The sequence below is a fragment of the Chrysemys picta genome, chromosome 13, assembly GCF_011386835.1.
Source record: "Chrysemys picta bellii isolate R12L10 chromosome 13, ASM1138683v2, whole genome shotgun sequence".
NCBI lineage: Eukaryota > Metazoa > Chordata > Testudines > Emydidae > Chrysemys > Chrysemys picta.
The window spans coordinates 32642921-32661548 of record NC_088803.1 but is presented as its reverse complement, the minus strand read 5'-3'; the positions used below and the strand labels follow the sequence as shown (position 1 = coordinate 32661548).

The 18628-nt window shown below is 41.8% G+C and overlaps 1 protein-coding gene across 39 annotated transcripts in view; it reads left to right on the top strand.

Moving 5' to 3' along the window:
- ARHGAP40 (Rho GTPase activating protein 40) overlaps positions 1-16216 on the top strand; it is a 73340-nt gene extending 57124 nt beyond the window's left edge. For 21 of the 39 annotated variants that reach the window (XM_042858286.2, XM_042858285.2, XM_065565828.1 and 18 more), the window contains 12 exons: positions 921-999; positions 2156-2316; positions 3340-3505; positions 3864-3955; positions 4065-4142; positions 4423-4582; positions 6279-6361; positions 7509-7715; positions 8355-8495; positions 10075-10235; positions 11229-11284; positions 14203-16216. In XM_042858286.2, coding sequence (XP_042714220.2) covers positions 921-999; positions 2156-2316; positions 3340-3505; positions 3864-3955; positions 4065-4142; positions 4423-4582; positions 6279-6361; positions 7509-7715; positions 8355-8495; positions 10075-10235; positions 11229-11284; positions 14203-14309 — 1491 coding nt within the window. In that variant the 3' untranslated portion in view covers positions 14310-16216. The remainder of the gene's footprint in view (positions 1-920; positions 1000-2155; positions 2317-3339; positions 3506-3863; positions 3956-4064; positions 4143-4422; positions 4583-6278; positions 6362-7508; positions 7716-8354; positions 8496-10074; positions 10236-11228; positions 11285-14202) is intronic. The other 18 variants (XM_065565839.1, XM_065565837.1, XM_042858279.2 and 15 more) reach the window with 3 other exon arrangements.
- The last annotated feature ends 2412 nt before the right edge of the window (positions 16217-18628 follow it).

The following is an 18628-nucleotide window of genomic DNA, read 5'->3' as shown; positions in this document are numbered from 1 at the left end:
CCTGGATGATTTTACTTATTTGCAATGGCTCAGCATAGGTTCTTTATTCTTTATTGCCATGTTAACTGGACACTAAGACCATTGCAATTGGAGCTAGTTAGAAAGTCTTAAAGTTTTTGAGGCAAAAAACTTGAATGAAAATATTCTTTTTCCTGTTTCACAGCCAGCTCTGTTGACCATGGGATTTTGTCAGCATGTCCTTCGGCGATATCTGGGATCACACTGATCTTTTAGACACATGTCACTTCAGGGACCTATATGATTTGTGGCAAAGAGATGTGTTGTAGAGCAGACAAAAGGGAAACATTGTGTTGCTTAGTCTGTTTAGTGCATTTTCATCCATGTGGCTAAATGGCATATAATTGAAGAAAGTGACTTCTCCTCAAAGGCCAGTATTCCATGGATGGATCATGCTGTGGGTGGATGTCACAGGAGCTGTTTGAATGAAAACTGACTGCTGATTGGTTCATTTTGACAGCCAGTTAGAACACTTAAACTACTGTATAAAATGGGGCCATTGAGACTTCTCTGCATATGTCCACTGACACCTGAAGCTGGGAAAGAGTAAGAATTGGTGATTTAACAATGGCGTGAGTGTATGGGTTATGGAGGGAGGGGCAGGGAGAGGAGTGCTAATTGCAGGTTTCTGCTACAGAAGAAAGTAAGCTATAGATACTATAAAACGAAGACCTGTACACTGAGGTTTGTGAAGTATTTTATTTCATAGCAGTTCTTTAAGTGATTGTCGTATCCATGGCAGACCTTGTAGATTTCAACTCAGCTAAATGGCATTGTTATAGCTCTTCAATGCTAGAGAGCAAGATTATTTGACATGTTACTTTCTGCCAAAACGAGGATGCCCCATGTTGGCCGCTGATCTGCTCTGCATGTGGCATATTGTGTTCCATGCTTTTTTCTAGGAGATGGTAGTGGGGATGGAGGAGTCTGACAAGGATCGGTCTCAGCACAGTGTGGAGACTTCAGACTACACTCAGAAACGTAAGGCAGTTTTACTGTATTGTAAACCTACACTATGTCATTGAGGTTTAGGAAGGGAGCATGTTTTGGGAACCGAGCATCTATGATAAGCTCTTTTTCACAATATAAAAACACAAGCAAATATTCCTCTGCCCTCTGTTAGCAGCAGTGAAAAACTAAGAGCTGTACCTGCACCACTTCCATCAGAATCTCATCCCTTTATAAGGGATTAAAACATACTCATGAGATGTAATTCACTCTGCTATTTAATTTCTCTCTTTTCACATATGCAAAGGCCAAGGCTTAGAACTGTTCAAGTTTCGGGTTTTCCTAATTGATCCTTGGTTTTAAAAAAAAGTCAGGAAGTGCAGCACATGTTTACACTTTTAATTAGTAACTGACTTTGGAGTCAACCTGGCAAACACAATATTTAGATAATGTGCAACTACATACATGTATTGACCTTTATTTATCGTCTCCAACAGCAAGGAAATTCCTAGGTAGGGCTAAAAATCCAGGAGGGACGTGTTTCTAATCTAAGTTCTTAAACGGCTTTGCCTCCAGTATTAAAGGTTCTGAGAAGAGTATATTATCTTTATGTAACACATCTCCTATGTGCTACAATATCTAAGTCCAGTGCCATCTGGTAACGGCAGAGCGTTGGCCTAGATTTTTAACCCAAACATTTCATCTGTCATGGGTTTGCCAGACCTGTCCCAATGCTCAAATAGTGTTGTGTGGTGTTAGGTTTTTTAGAGGATAGAGTTTATGGAGTAATATCACATCGTTACAGACTCGGGTAGTTGCCATAGATTGTGAAAATAAGTAGTTTTAGAGATTAACACATGCTATCATACCAAAATCAATTATGCGTCTTCTATTTAAGAAGTTGTCCATCTAGACATTCATTCATTTCAAGGTCATTTTAGACATTTTGCGTGTCACTGACCTGGTAGATTGTAGCTATAATACCATGACTTTACATCCATGTTCAACAGGGTAGACTGGCTTAATGCTGTGTGCTGACAAACCTTGCCCAGCTCAAATACCCATGGATGTTATTTGTTTATGGTGGCTCCACAAGTCTTGCACTTTAATATGCATTCCTAGGTTAGTTTGCCCATGTGTCCTCTTTGCTTTCCAAACTTCCTCAACTAAGAGATTCTTTTGTCCATAGCAGATTCAAGGGGACTCCAGGATTTTTCTTGCATGCTCAGAAGCCCTGGAAAAGAGGAGATATTCTGTACTGACATTGCCTACTCGGAGCAAGCAGCCATTTTGCTCAAGGGATCATTTCTACGGGAGTCTAGGAGGATAAAGGACGAGAGCGCCTTAACTGTAAGTGCTTTAAGGCACTTCTACCCTCGGAACCTGTTGAGTCTCACTCTTATAGAGAGAAGCCTTGGGAACTTAGTTCATTTTGTGTTTTCAGGGTATTAAAAAGGTTAGACTTCTGGGTAAGCATAGCAGAACTGTGTACATGTGAATGTGGGTGCTTGTAATGCAATGATAAATAAAAGGAACTGTGTTGTGGTGGAAGTCAGGAACATTTGGAATCTCTGCACCAAATGTTAGCTGACGTAACAACTACAGTTCTGCATTGTTGGTGTCTGGGCCACTTGCATTTCCTCTTTTCACTGTACATTAGAGGAAGGATAATAACCAGACCCAAGGTATTGTGTTGGGGAATTTTGACTTGCATAGGAAAAGAGACTCTGTCAAAGCCAAATGAAGCTATCGGGCCCCTTTCTAAGTGCTACAGTGGATTGGGATGGTCTCGTGTATTGAATTTGCCTGACAAAATTGGGATCCCAATTAAGACAACAATCAAGAAAAGCAATGCTGAAGGAAGTGAGCTCTTCCAGAGCATAACAAATCCCATTATTTATTTAAAACACACACTTAGCATTATTTAAATTATCATATATGCATCCACCTTGAAACTGGTTTGAGTCCCATCCAAACTAGTGGTGGTGCATTTTGACGCTGCAAGAAGCTGAACTATTGCGTTCAACCCATTCTGCTACACTAATGAGAGCTCTGGGTGCAAAGCAGGCTGCAGCATGAAACTTTACAGGTGCTAGGAAACCTGCAGTTTAGGACTCTGGGGAAACCACAGAGAAGGTGATTGCAATAGTGGAGACAAGAGGCGGTGAATGCCTAGATAAGAACTTCCCTGGAGGTGAAGCAGAAGTAGTGGTATTCCTGGGCAGTGGTTTGTGGCTGGTGAGAGGCAGATTTACAGCCATAAGAGCGGTGGAAGGAAGTGGTAGGGACACAAAGGAATTCACGACACACAATAAAATCAACAGAATTATCCCCATCATACCTTACAAACTTTCTTCCATTCTTTCTCTCTAGCAGTTTAAGATTCCCAAGGGCAGGCTGGGAGTGACCCGGATAGGAGACTTATCTCCACAGGACATGAAGAAGATCCCCACGTTGGCCCTGATTGAGCTGACGGCTCTCTGCGACATCCTGGGCTTGGAGTTAAAGAGGAACAAGGCATCCAAACAGAAGACAAAAGGTCAGTTCTATCTTGGTTCTTGTGATCAAAGTTAGACAATGGGTCTCAGTAATGCTAGACTTCATTACAGACTCCCTCAGTCTCACCAATGTAAATCCAGGCTAAAGACTATCGAGATATGCCAGACTTGCACAGCTGTCACTTGAGATCAGAACATGGGTCCATGTTTCTCACTGCTGCTTTCTGTGGGTCTCCCCTATACCCTTGCTCTGCTAACTACTGTTGTAGCTTCTGTTCCTCTCTTTCCTCCAACAACTTGGATAATAATAAAGTGTAGTTCTTCGTTGCAATTGAAGAAATGCTCCTTTTGGTTTATAACCATAGTAAAGAATTACAACATGTATTGTCCTCAATGCAGAGAATCGACTCTTTGGAGTTCCACTCAGCACTTTGTTGGAAAATGACCAAAAACTCATCCCCAACACCAAGGTCCCACTGATTCTCCAAGCAGTAAGTTACCTTCAGAGTTCACTTGCACGTGATAGCTCCTTGGCCTTGAACCATAAGCTGGACGGCTGCCTTCAGATCTGTACCTGAGAGCTTTCTGTTTCCCTTGTAGTTGCTGTCATGTTTGGAAAAGAAAGGGCTTGACACTGAAGGCATCCTGAGAGTTTCTGGGTCCCAGACCAGGATTAAGGTACAGTCATTTCGGTAATACTCTAAAGTACGGGAGTACATGTCAAGTGATCATGTTGCATGAGCCTGATGTATGGTATCAGACTTATTTAAAATTATCCCCACTCCTTGCCAACACAATATGGAAAATTCACTGCTGGGGAGCCTGCTAGTAAGTCTACGTTGTGAAGCACTCTGCAGTGTCTGCATTGTTGAGGGGTTGCCCTGTGCAAGATCCCCCCCCCGTTGGATTCCCATTCTGTTTGTTAGTGAAAGTGATGGGATATTTCCTCCCGATGCAGAGCCTGGAGGAAAAGCTGGAAAGTGACTTCTATACCGGTCTGTTCCGCTGGGATGAGGTCCGCCAGAATGATGTGTCTGGCTTACTGAAGAGGTTCATTCGAGAGCTGCCCACCCCTCTGTTGACAGCCGAGTATCTGCCGGCTTTCGCTGCTGTGCAAAGTGAGTCCTTTTCCAAGTAGTCTGGCCTTAGCAGCCTTGGTTTTTTTCAAAGCTCTGTTGGTCTTGTGATCTCCTATTTGATATGTGCCACATAAGCTTTTGTGTTCTAGACAGATATGAACTAGGATCAGTCAAATAAATACAGACACCACACCCAGTGTGCTGAAAACACTAGATCCTCTCTTATTTCCAATAGTGTACGAAAGTAGTTTACATGGCACTCAAGTATCCAAATAGCATTATTTATTACTGGTGTAACAGTAGCACCTAGGGGCCACAATTCAGCTCAGGGCCCTGTTGTACTAGTCACGGTACAAACATATGGTAAAAATTATCATCTAAGATAAGACCGATAAAGGATGGGAGGGAAAATAGAGGCACAGAGAGAGGAAGTGACTTGCTCCAGGTCAGACAGTAGGTCAGTGGCAGAACCAGGAATAGAAACCAGCTCTCCTGAATCCCAGTCCTTTTGCCTTCCCCCCCCCCCCCCCGCATTGGACCACAATGCTTCCTCCCTAGCCTGCCGTAACACATGGATTGCACACCTCTGGACAGGACCGCATACACACACTTCCCCCCCCCCCCCCCTTTTTTTCCCTTCTGTTTCTCAGCTAGAACATGGCTTTTGTCTCAAAACATGTTGCTTCCATAAACATAGATGAATGTGGCACCAGTTCACTTTTCAATCCATCTAGTGTAGTGTATTTTTCAAGTCTTTCAGCTGCTGTAGTGGAACATAAATGCATTATTAAATTAGTTAATTTTTATTAATGCTGTTGCGCAAAACTCACTCATTCCCTACTTTTCTGTACTTGTCTCTCTGCCTCTGGAGAAAATATGGAGTAGCAGTTGGAGCACATTCTAGGAATCTGGTTTCTTGGGTGCTGCGAGTGGCTTTGCCACAGAATTGCTATTTTAATTAAAGCAAATCACAACCTCAGTGCTTCTGTTGACCCATGTCTGAAATGGTTATAATCTGTCTATTCACAGGGATGCTGTGAGCTCAATTAATTTTGTAAAACACTCTCACGTTTCTGTAGTGCCTATCCTAGAATCGAAATAATGTACTGAGGTTCATTGGAAAAATTTACCCTCAGACTTCGGAAACTAATTGCCATTTTTCAAAAGTGACTATCGGAGGGGTAGCCGTGTTAGTCTGGATCTGTAAAAAGCAACAGAGAATCCTGTGGCACCTTTAAGACTAGCAGATGTATTGGAGCATAAGCTTTCGTGGGTGATATGCATCCGACAAAGTGGGCATTCACCCACCAAAGCTTATGCTCCAGTACATCTGTTAGTCTTAAACTCTGAAGTTTCATCGATAGTCAGTAGGATTCAGGCTTTTAAGGGCTAGTCTACATGGTGCTGCAGTTTGGATTTGGGGGTGTGAACTGTAGCGTGCTTTAACTGCCCTTTATAGACCACCTAAAGCAAACTAAATACAGGGCAGTTAGAGCGTTCTACAGTTCACACCCTCATAGTCCAGACTGCAGTACCTTGTAGACAAGCCCTAAATCACTTAGGTGCTTTGTTTTTCCCATATTAGTGGTATGTGTTTCACAATAGGGCACCAGCACGTTCAGAGCTCTGATTCCATGTGGGAGCCAGGTGGATTTAGATGTTTAACTAGACTCCGATTATTTTGCATGTATGCTGTTGCTGTTTGATGGGACACAGTACATTCTCCCTACTGTAGATATCCCGGACCTGAAGCAGAGATTGCAAGCTCTCAACCTGCTTATCCTGATTCTGCCAGAGCCCAATAGAAACACCCTAAAGGTAATAACCACCTTCTACTGTGTCAGTTAGTTGTGTGAGAAAATGTGAATCCTTCCAGAGAACCTATGTCTTAATACCTCATGTAGAGAGAGAGGTATAAGCAATCTGGACTTATTCTTTTGATCTTGCATCAACTCCATTAACTTGTCTAGGTGTGGATGCCTGGGGCCAAAAAAACTCCTGTGTCAGTTCAGTGGGATTGCCAAGTTTATGCATGCAAATGCAGGAGCAGCAGGAGTCATGTCTTGTCAGGGTACATCTTATGCCCATGTTTGAAAATCTGGCTCTTCCTATTAGAATATCCATTGACCAACGTCTCCTTAGCTCTTGGATACCAAGATGCAGCTGATCTTTGTGATTCTTATATAATATCTGTTTAAAATGCGGAAAAAAGTGCTGCAGAAGTTTTAACTTTCTACCCCCTACAGATCAGACTGCATTAAAATCCCTTTCTCACCTATGCAGCTAATTTTGAACAAGAGAATGTTGTTTCAGGGGCAGTTTTGTGGCAGTGCAGGACATTTGGCTTTTACTTCTGTTCTCTAGCAGTTTGGGTACCCAGGTGGTAGGAGTACTGCAGAAGCCATGTCCTTAATTCCCACAAGTATCTCCCAAGTTGCTCGATAGTGCCGCCTCCAGACGATCAAAGTGCTATATCTGCATAGTCCTGCAGAACTATTGTAACTTTAAAACTCCGGCTTAATTGTTCTAGTGTTCTGAGGCAGCTTGGATGGCTTATGGTTTTGGGTAGAAACAGGAGACGCTTGTCTGTTTCGTCTGAGTGAAGCTTTGAATTTTGAGGGGTCTTTGGAATCTGACTTTCAGTGTGAATTCCAAAGGATGCAACCTGCCACGGGTCAGGGAAGAAGACCTTATCTGCCTTGTTCAAATCTTGTTGTCTTTCCTGACTTATGAATTTGACGCCCCAAAAGCCGCCACCACAGCTTGGTACAACTAATTGATGACCTTCTTAGTGCAAGGACCTGACCACCAAGCCCACTTACACTTGTGATTTGCATTAAGGTCTCCAGAAATGAAAAGCTATTGACATTAACCAACTAAGCAACCCAGCACTTGCCCAATCAGGTTTGCTGAATCGTACTGTGCACAGATGTCTTGAAACCACATGTCTTTCTCCCTCTTTCAGGCTCTGCTGGAATTTCTCAGTAAAGTGGTTGCTAGGGAGAAAAAGAACAAAATGAATCTCTGGAATGTTTCCACAGTCATCGCTCCAAATCTCTTCATGCATAAAGGACTGGCGAATAAGATCCCAGAAGGGAAGGAGAAGCAGCTGGCAGAGGGGGCAGCTGACGTTGTGCGGATGATGATCCATTACCAAGACTTGCTTTGGACTGTAAGTCACGTGGCTGTTGGGTGATAGCAACCTGTGCATTAACCAGACTGGGCTATAACTCAGAAGAATGAGATAATCCTGGAGATCTTAAACGAAACAGAACTCTGTAGACAAAAGTTGTTTGGCTAAACTCTCTTGTTGTCTTTGCTGTTCTGAAGGCACATAAGCAAAATATTATGTCTATGGAATGTTGTTTTTTAGGGGCTTTTTCCTATTTACAATAGAAATCTTTGAAAGACTCACTGATTTCTCTGCAGGTGACCTGGCCTGTGGATGTGATATGCATAAAGCCACAAATCCTCCCTTTTAAAAAGAAACAAAGCCACCAAAAGTCCCCTAAAGGGCAATGGACATTGCAGGAGTAACTTTCTGCAGATGCCCCAGGAGGCATTCTTCTTCCTCAGGGTTGAAAGTGGGTGGGGATGTGCCCCCCCCCCCCCATTCACCATGTTCTCCTTAACCCCATCAACCTTTCAATGTAGGGAAAATTTACGCGTGCGCCAGTGTAACTGTCAACGTTTGTTGGAGCCTAGTGCTTTCCGAGTATCTTTATAGAATGCCTGTCTAGTCCTTGAATGTATCCATCCACGCACCCCTCTCCATTGGTTCTATTTATTGGTTTGTTTTTATTTCCATTAGATCTCCTCTTTCCTGGTAGCTCAAGTGAGAAAACTGAATGAGAGCAGCAGCCGGAGGTACCAGTTCTACGACAGACGGATCAAAAACTTGCTACGGAAGATTCACGCAGACAAGGACAAAGTGGAGAAGAACCAGGCAGAAGTAAGTAAGCTGAACCCTCTGAGGATGGGGTTGAATGAGGATTTCCCGTTAAAGGTCCCCTCATAAATGATGAGTGTATGCCAGGGAATTAAATTCTCTTTAAACCAAAATTAAAGAGAAACAGAAAAAAACATTACAACAAACTCCTTGAAAATTCGTCTCACTGGCTTGCTGCAAAACACCCCCATTTCCTTTACTAAACTGTGCAAATGCTGTGGCCTAGATGCCATGTGCTCTCAGGCTTGTGTGTGAAGAGGGAAATTTGAAATGTTGTCGGTTGAATCTTGTTGTCTTAGCTGCACCAAGTGTAAACTTGACACAACTGAGGATTTGGCCCTGTATGCTCACAATGGACATACTGGCTTATCTTACTGATACACACTGGCTTTTATTACAAGTGCCAGCTAGAAATCGTAGAAACCTAGAGATGAGGGCAGCAGCCTTCAGGTACCTGTCTGTCTCTCCTGCTCTGCTTTTGTGCTTCAAAACACTTGTTCTGATCAGTAGGGTTGCATGACACCAGCGTTAATGAGTAAAGGTGCATGCAGTGATGCTGGATATTAGCAAGCAATAGTTCCATGACTAGGGCTCATAGGCAGTGAGATAATACAAATAATAATAGTGATTCACTGCACTTGTTTCCGTACCACTTTCTTTCCCATGGGTGCTGACAGACCCTATCCAAATTCTGTTTAAAACAGTTACTAAATGGGAGCCTCTCTTTTTTTCCTTTTAAAAAAAAATGCCAAAGTTAGGAAGTGATGTACAGACTGTGGTGTACTTACAAATTTTGGCTTTTACTATTAAACAATTAGAAACCACAAATCAATTAAACAAAAGGGACAGGTCACTCTCAAATCCCCCATTATGCAATGCATGTTATCACTGTTGAAAAGCTGCTGCTTAATAGAGTTGGCAATTATCCATCCAGTAGGGAACAAACAGGTATAATTTAAGAGGAAGAACTGTGTGCGTTGGGACAGCCATTATAAAACTTTCAAAGGACTGTGCAGAGAACGGAAGTTCAGTTTTATGAAGGATTTTGAGACTGAAATTTTGGCTTTGTTCTGATTGGAACCAAAATAGAAATTTTTTAAAAATCAAAACGTTTTGTTTGGAAAATGCTGCAGTGGGGCATTTCAGTGCTTTCAGAACCCCCTCCTTTTCAGTTTTTCTTCTAAAATGAAATTCAGGCAAAATCAACCCAATTTCACTAAGCTTTTCCATTTCATTGGAACGGACTGTTCTAGCTACGTCAAAGTTTCTATACCAGCTTGAATGCCCAGACCACTCATGACCACCAGAGGGCACCCACACTTAATTCTATTCCAAATTATATCCAAGACCAACAATTCCATCCTTGGCTACAATATTAAAACAAAAGTCGATCTCTTTAATCTTCACCGCTTTTAGACAGTTCTGTATTTTCACATCTCAACCTGGTATAAATCCCATCAATGGGCCATTGGATTTGTACTTGTACATGATTTCCCACCTCCATTTAGAAAACTGGCATCTCTCTTGTTCTAAATTGCCAATGTCTTTCTTTTAAAACCATTCCCCACCCCTCTATTTTTAGCCTTCCAAGACAGTGAAAGTCCAGACATCTCTGTTACTGAAGGATTCACTGGAGGTTCATCTGAACAATGGAACCAAAGCTGCTGATGTCCTGAGGCAGTTTCAGAAACACCTCAGTCAGAACGGCTGGAGTATTGTCAACAAAGTCAGCCTCATCAAACGGTAAAAGCCTCTTTCTTCATTATAAGCAGACAGAGTAGTCCAGTTTCCATATGTTTTCTCTTGCAGGGGTGGGAGGCTGGCAAGGGAAGAAAGGTTATATAGTGACTACATTCAGTGACTCATTCTGGTTTGCTGTTTAAATCTTTTGAAGTGTGTTTGGGAGGGGGAAGAGGAAACCCTAATCTCCCTTTAAATTGTGACTGCGTCATCGTATGGGCTTTTGGGGATGTGGAGCAGTTACTGGTCTGCTGCCCCCTGGGTGCTAGAGAGCAGGTGAACTGTAACAATATGTGCAAGATCCTCTTGGGGAGGAGGAGTGGATGCCCTTCTGGGGGGGGGGAGGGGGAGGGAAACCCTTATTGGCTTCCATTTTGAAATTTGCAAGTAAACCAGGAGAGGTGGTGTCAGCTTTACTTAGCAGCCAAAATATCACCCTTTGTGCTAATCCAGACAGTTGCTTGTATCTGGCAGTGTTTTCAGGAAGCACGCATTGATGCATCTCTTGCACCCCATCCCTGGGCAGGGTATGTCCAGGCTTAGGAGAGCAGGGGAGAAAGCAATCAAAGCTGTCACATCAGACTGGAAAGCATTAGCACTAATATCCCAATGACCAGCTGCCTTCCCTGCCAAAGGCTGCTGCAGTCTTCCTTACACAGACGAGTGCTGTTCAGATAGGCTGTCCGTCCAAGGTGAACGCTGCCGATAGACATTGATTTTGTGCCTTTTATCTTCTGTCTGAGAAGCTAGTCCTTTGCCAGCCCTTTGTGGGTCTCGTAGCAGTGAAGAATGTCCCTTGCTTCAGTCTTTATTCTTGGGTGATCTTTTCAAGAGTTGCACTCCTAGAGCACGAGGGGAGTCTACTGCCCTATGCCCTGTAGCTTCTCTTACCCCTGCTGGCCTTAGAAACATGAACTGCTGAGTTGATGCGATTGTTCCAGCCTGCCTTGTACAAAGCCCAATTACAATGTTGTGTTTCTTCTTTGTCTCCTGCAGTAATGGTGCTGTCGAGTCGCTGAACCTGCTCCTCTACGAAGTAGGCGGCAATATAAGTATGTGAGATTGGATGCTGAATAGCTACAGATCTCTTCTTGGTGCTGGGGCATTAGTGGGGAATTAAGAAAGAAAGAGTCTGGCTGCGGGAGAGGGTTCTGATAAAGGTGGAGCAAACTGTACTCCCCATGGGTGAAATTCACCCAAGTACACAGGACCCATACGAAACCCTCTGTCACTTAAGCGGTTCAAAGAGTCCTTGAAGTGGTTATCCAGGCAATCCAGCTTGATAGAGAGGGGAGTTATTTAAAAAATGGGCCCAATAAACAGTGTTAAAGCCCAGACATCCCGAAGTTGTGGTCAGCTCCCCTAGAGAACAAGGCCATTTGGAACAATGGGAGCTTGTGAGTGCTGAGCTCTTGGCGCAGGTGCCTACAGTAGAGATCTCTTTAAAATGTGACCCTAAAATAGTTACGCTTTCTAAAGGAACTTCTCTGAAATGCAGCAGAGGTAGGTACGTGTCTACTTCTTTTCACGGTGATACAAAGGCTTTTCTGGCACTAATTCTGAATGACCTGCAGAACTTGCTTGTGGTTTTAACACAGACATCCAGAGCAATGCCATTCCATCCTCTGCCATCCTCTAATTCATATACAGGTTTTCTAACCAAACCCAACTTTATTCTTGTGAGTCAGTCTCCATTGTACACCTCGTCCTGTTTAAAGACTGAGTCTGCAGCATTAGTAAAAATGAACCTGTGCCATAATATGATGTACAGTATCATCATCTATTACGTATTAAAGGAGAAGGCTAATGCTGCTGGAAGGCTTGCTCACTAATGAACTAGTAACAACCTGTTTGGGTTGTCTTTCCCTGATAGCAGCTGGCTCAACAAATTCAAGGTTCTAGTTGGGTTCCTGCTTGTCTTGTGAGGACTGATAAGGCTTGTTATGGTATTAGGAATCTTTAAAGATGGTCTCTGCTAATGAGTACAAAGGACATAGAGGTGAGGCAACATGGACTAAGCACAAAGATGGAGTTTCTGTAATGTCCATCTATAATGAGCTATAGGATTGTCAGGAGAATAACTCTATCTACCAGAAGAGGTCTGTCTTTAATGCTTCTCCATTATAGTATCAACAGAAGACAAGGGACTCTGCCTGCTTGATAGAAGTAACTAAATCCCTTCGACCAGATCCAAAGGCTGCGAGTGATCTGTATGAAGGTCTTTACCAGCACTAAAGTTCTTGGCTGTTAATACTGTGTTATTATGCCTTTATTGTGATAAAAGGCCAAAGCTAGGAATGGGGATGGTAGGCTGGTTCTCTGTAGTGACTGAAGTTGGCCACAAGAGTGTATCTGTTCAGGAATCTTTACTAGTTCATATGCTGGAGGATGGCCCACTAAGTGTCATTTATTCTAAGGGACACTGTCAACTTACCCCAGAACTTAAACACACAGAACACTGGGGGAAATTATTCATGATCTAGAATGAACTTATTTATTTTTTTTAGCTGCCAGTTCTTTATTAAAAATACACAGAACAGTTGGCAGGACAAATTATTGTCACATGTAAGTATTAGCGGGTGATGTGTTTAACCACATGCCTTTTTTTAAGCTCATGATGTTGACTTCAATGAAAGGTACTCACATGCTTAGCATTAGACACATGCTTATTACCTTGCTGAGTCAGGGCCACACTTCCGTAGTTAATACAGTCGGTAAATTGCTGCATTACTCTTAATGCTTCTATTCTGGTCTGCCATTTCTATATGCAGCAGAACTGTGTAAGGAAAGTAAAAGGTAATCTGATCTCTGGTTGATTTTAAAAAAGAATAGATGTTGATTTCTGAAACGTTGCATTGGAATGTGATAAACCCAAAGACTCTCTAGTGCATGAGAACCAGAAAGTGAAATTGACTGGAAACACATGTGAAAATAACAAATGTGGCTTTTAATTGACCAAGCTGAAATGAAAAAGATGAAATAAGCAGCATAGATTGTGAAAGCTAGATTAAATAATACAAATTCTGTCCTCATTATAAGCTAAGGTAGCATTAATAACACAGGTAAGGAAACTTCGTTATTTTAAAAAAATGTTTTTAAAGGGAAGATCAGGTTGTAACCCATCTCTGTGCTTAAACTTCTCCAACACCACTGCCTGCACACTCAGGCCCTCTCTAAACTCAGAGTTTATAATGGTGTATTTAAAGCAGTACGTTAGTGCTACCACCCCTCTAGTTGGGGGTGCAGTAATTTTGATATCGCTTATTCCTGTATGGGAAAGGGAATAATTATACTGGTAAAAGTCACTTTTATACCAGTATAACTGTTCACACTAGGACTTTTACCAGTATAATTATTTCAGTAAAAGAAATCACACCCATAACCAAATTGTTATACCAGTAAAACTTTCTAATGCAGACTAGGCCTCAGATCAGATTCCAGCAAAGCACAAACAAGTGATAGAACATTATACATGCAAAACGCATCACCAGCACAGAGGTGGAATTGTCTATCTCATATCTGGAAGCATTAATGGTCCTGAAGTGATATACCCATCTTATAGAACTGGAAGGGACCTTGAAAGGTCATTGAGTCCAGTCTCCTGCCTTCACTAGCAGGACTAAGTACTGATTTTTGCCTCAGATCCCTAAGTGGCCCCCTCAAAGGTTGAACTCACAACCCTGGGTTTAGCAGGCCAATGCTCAAACCACTGAGCTGTCCCACTCCCCTAAGGTGCATGGGTAAAGTTGCTTGTTTACAAATGAAAACCACTTCTTAAAACTTGAGCCGTGATGAGTCCACTTCTAAAAACAAGGGTAGCTATTACTGACTTATGGAACTTGTTTGCTCTAAATAGCTATACATATATATTTAAAGTAATTTGAATAGTGTTACACACAGGAAAAAGTAATAGCTATGGGACTGAGGGTGCAAAATACTTCTTTTCAAAATTTGTGTTTTTATCCAACAGGTGAACATTGCCTGGATCCAGATACATACCTCTTAGACTTGTACCACATCAACCCCCATGCTGAATGGATTATAAAGCAAAATCCGTCCTTTCCACGGATGCTCTAGGGAAAACATGAGTGAAAATAGACTTTTGTTTCAAGATTCTGGGTGGGAGCAGAAAGCTAGAACTTTTCTTATTGAATGTGGCGTCCCAGAATGGAGGAAGATTGTTACTTTGGAGGGAAATAAGCAGTGTTAGTTTGGAATGTTTTTTACTAGTTCAGTTACAGCAGGCTGAAAAAAGAGAGCACGTGAGAGTTGGTAACCAACGGAAGTCAACATTAGGTCACAGAATCCAGAAGGTGTGAATACTTTTAGTAAAGCACCTGCAAGCAGAGGTGCAGAGAAAGTGGGGTAGAGACCTGTCCTGGAGGAAGAACCTGGTAGAATGTGTCTTAATCCTTTTGGGTTTGCATTGTTCTTTATTTTGACCATGTCCTCATTTTGGAGGAGAGAGATGGTCAAATCAACTAGCACTATCAACAGTCTAGTCTCCTTGTCTTGTATGTGTTAAGTTTCATGGACTTTTCAGTGAGTGTCACATGTACAGTGCTGGGAGAACTAGACTCGTTTTCCCCCATCCCCCCACTCCTCAAGTCTCATGGTTTCTCTGAAAAGTGTTAGAATGCTTTTGGTTTTGTTTGTGGAGTGATATAATGAGTGACCTGATATAAGGAGAGCCTTGCGTTCTTCAAATAACACATCTACAGTTAAAGCTGCGCACAAGAAAAAGTAATTGTTTCTGGAAAGACATGGATTTGGAATCAGCTCTTCTCAGAGGGACCAGCTGATAGAAGAGATATGTCAAGGAGGAGCTGCTTCCCCGTCCCTTTACCTGTCCTGTTGGTAATGCACAGTAGAAATCATAATAGATACACCCAAGATGTGAAGTGCTCCAGTACTGAAAGGAAGACCAGCATCTAGTTTTGCTGCCTGATCATCTTTGTGAAACCTCCAGGGTAAAAGGTGGCAGAGGAGAGATTCTGGAACAGTATTTGAGGAATGTTTTTATTGTATTTCAAAGAACTTCTGTCCTGATATAGGGGCCAAACTGGACTTGGTTTGGGTGTGGTAGATCATATGTTAAAACCTGCAAAATCAACATTAATGTGAGGCTTAGTCTGACCTGGCCACAGCTCCACACAGTTTCTTATAGTCCTTGCCAGGGTAAAGGTAATCTAAGTGATGTGCGGAGATCATCTTTGACTACAAACTCCATCAGGCTACTGTGAGCACTGAATCGGGCTCTTTTATACTGGCTGCAACCTTCCATGACTCTGGAGTGTGCATGCCCTGGGTTTGGGGAGAGCCCAGAATAGTTACAGCCTGTCTGGTAGCATAAACATCTGTGTACTGGCTTCCTTAAGATCAGAACTGGAATGCAGCTCTGGAAGAGTACCTCAGAAGTGTCACTATCCTTACAGTGGTGCTGAAACCCCTAAAGAATGAAGGAGCCCACTATACACAATGGTAGAATGTGCAGCAAATCTATCCGTCTAACTGTACCCCCAGCAGGCAATATAATGTATTTTAAACATTCATGTGGCACAGACAGGGCTGTCCTTCAAGTATACTTCAGAAAGTCATCTTTTGCCCATCCTTATCCACCCTGGAGACGATCTCAGTATTATTTATTTCACTAATTGAATTGTTTCCATTGCCATCTGAATTGATCCTCTGTACTGTTTTCTCAGACTGATATTTAGCTGTTGCTCTTCCCTGTCTTGGAATCATAAAATTTCTTATAAGAGCACTTAAGTATAGATTTCTTTTCCTTTTTCCATCCCAGTTAAATTCTTTTGAGAGGATTAAGATCTTTGAGAAACAGCTGAGCCATATTCTGTTTAATTCTTCTTAGTCCTGATGTTGTTTCTGTATTTACGCTGCTGACTTTTTAAAATGTTGTCTATATGAGAATGTCTGTTGTTTTTGATTGTTTTTTAGATTAAAGCTATGATGTGCAGATGCACAGATTTGAGGGATCATTACTTTCATTTCTTCCACTCTCCTGATCCTCTTTTAAAGAGCCTAAATAACAATCTGAAATTGTAAGTGAAGATTTTCAAAAGTGGCTAACGACTATGGTGCCTCAATTTTGGGAGGGGAGAGGGGTTACTTAAGTGACCTTAGAGGGGCCTGGTTTTCAGAGGTAGGATGCTTCACGACTCCTGCAAATCAGGCTGCTCTTAGTTTGGGCCCTCAAAACACAAGGGCCACAAATTACTGGTCACTTCCAAAAATCTTGGCCAAAGCGATTGTTATGAGCATTAGCAAAAGAAAAGAACAAAAACACAGCAGAGATTTACAAAACCATGAATACAATATTCTAAAGTAATAGCTGCTGCTGCATGGTGGCACGTCTTTGGATACCAGGGGACCATCTCATGAATGATGCGGGAGTTAGAAGTATGTAGATGAGCCCATTCATGCTCTCCTACTAAAGGTGTTTGTATTGTAAGATGCACTCCTGATAGGTCTAAATCACGTGGCTTTCTTTTTTTTTTCTCCACCCATAGGCTACTATCCTAGGTAGCTTTATTTATATATTCAGTTTTTTTTTTTTTCAATGTAAAACTTGTCTAGTGACATTTCATAAGTCATTACAATATCTCTCCATTGGGAACTGGAGCAGAGCACTCCTACCAGATACAAACAAATGACCCCCCTCCCTCCCAAGCCGATAAGCAACTGACTTTGCATTCCCCCTTCTCCCAACCTCAGCCCGGTTGTTCAGAGAGATGGCAAGATATGAACGCTTCAGAATGTTGGGAAATGCCAATCAATTGGTTGCTGGGGGTAATGATTTAGCGTTATCAGTAGGAGGGATACTCTACATCTTGGCTATTTTTTTTTTCAAAGTTTTCAAATCTGGATACAAAATGCATGCCTAATTTGCATGCACAGTTAATTTAACTGAACATTCAAATGCTCCTCATCTATTTTGGGGTGGGATAGCTCAGCGGTTTGAGCATTGGCCTGCTAAACCCAGGGTTGTGAGTTCAATCCTTGAGGGGGTCATTTAGGGAACTGGGGTAAAAATCTGTCTGGGGATTGGTCCTGCTTTGAGCAGGGGGTTGGACTAGATGACCTCCTGAGGTCCCTTCCAACCCTAATATTATATGATTTGCAGGTACAACCGTCTGGCTTGTGCATGCAAATTACAGACAGTTTGTGCACGTTTTTGAAAATCTGACATGAAACTGGCAAGTATAATAGTGTACTTTTGAGACAATAGAGATCCTTTATACATGAAAACACAATGGTCATTGGCCAAAGTAGTGGTGAACGAGATGTGCTTGTTTTAAAAAATATATATAGTTCAAGGTACAAAGACGGACAACAGTAGCAGCAGGATAGTCCAAATTGCAGTACAGGACTCTGCTTGCTTTGGTATGAGGAATATTTTATAGTGCTATAACAACTGTGCATTCTGATTGGCTACAAGGGCTAGAGGGTGGGGACAAAGGAAAATGCTACTCCATCACTTCTATAAAACAACTCATCTCTTGGTGATTTTCTCAGCAAACCAAACAATGTGAAATAAGTGCTGTGAAAAACAAGGTTCGAGGGAATATCTCATGAGGCAAATAGGCTAGGAATATAAAACTATATTCAAATTGTATGTCAAACTCCTCATCTCTGTCCATAGAATTGATGTTCTTTGGTATTTTCAGTTTCCTAATTTTGTAAAAAAGACCAAGTCTGGTGAGGCTAGAAAAATGTCACCACCATGTAAAAGTTTTGTTTTGAATGTTAGCTTTTATTAACTTTTTACAATAGTTTTAATGGTGTATTTAAAATCCACTTCATCAATAAAGCAACAAAAGAATCATAAGATGTTAGATAAATGGCTTTCTTATGTCCCATGTTCCAGTGGCAGGGTATGAAATCCGCACTTAGGATGGGATAGCAACTACGAGCTTGACTGGACAAAAATACATTCAGCTACTATGTTTGTCTACTGGAGATACTAGCCTATATTCTGATCTCAGTTCCACGCTGGATTTATTAAATTCATTTGACGACAGTGGCCCAAATTCAGTCTTGGTGGCATACAGTGAGTAAAACTTTGGGCATTAATATTTGCAGGATTAGGCTATAAAGAGACAGATCCTTGTTCTATTGAAGGTAAAGGCAAAACTCCTATACATGGGGCTAAGATTTGGTCAACCAGAGAGACTCAAGTCAAAATATAAACAATACATTTTTACAGGTCTTGAAGTGAAATTATCAATATTACAATAAAACATATTGACTGTAAGTCTTAGTACTCAATGGCAAAACGACCAGTCAAATTAACTACAAGATGACCTTTTGGTTTTGTGTTTGTTTTTTTGTTTTTTTTAAAGTAACTTCTGACTTTCCCCATGTCTTTAGTTCCAGAC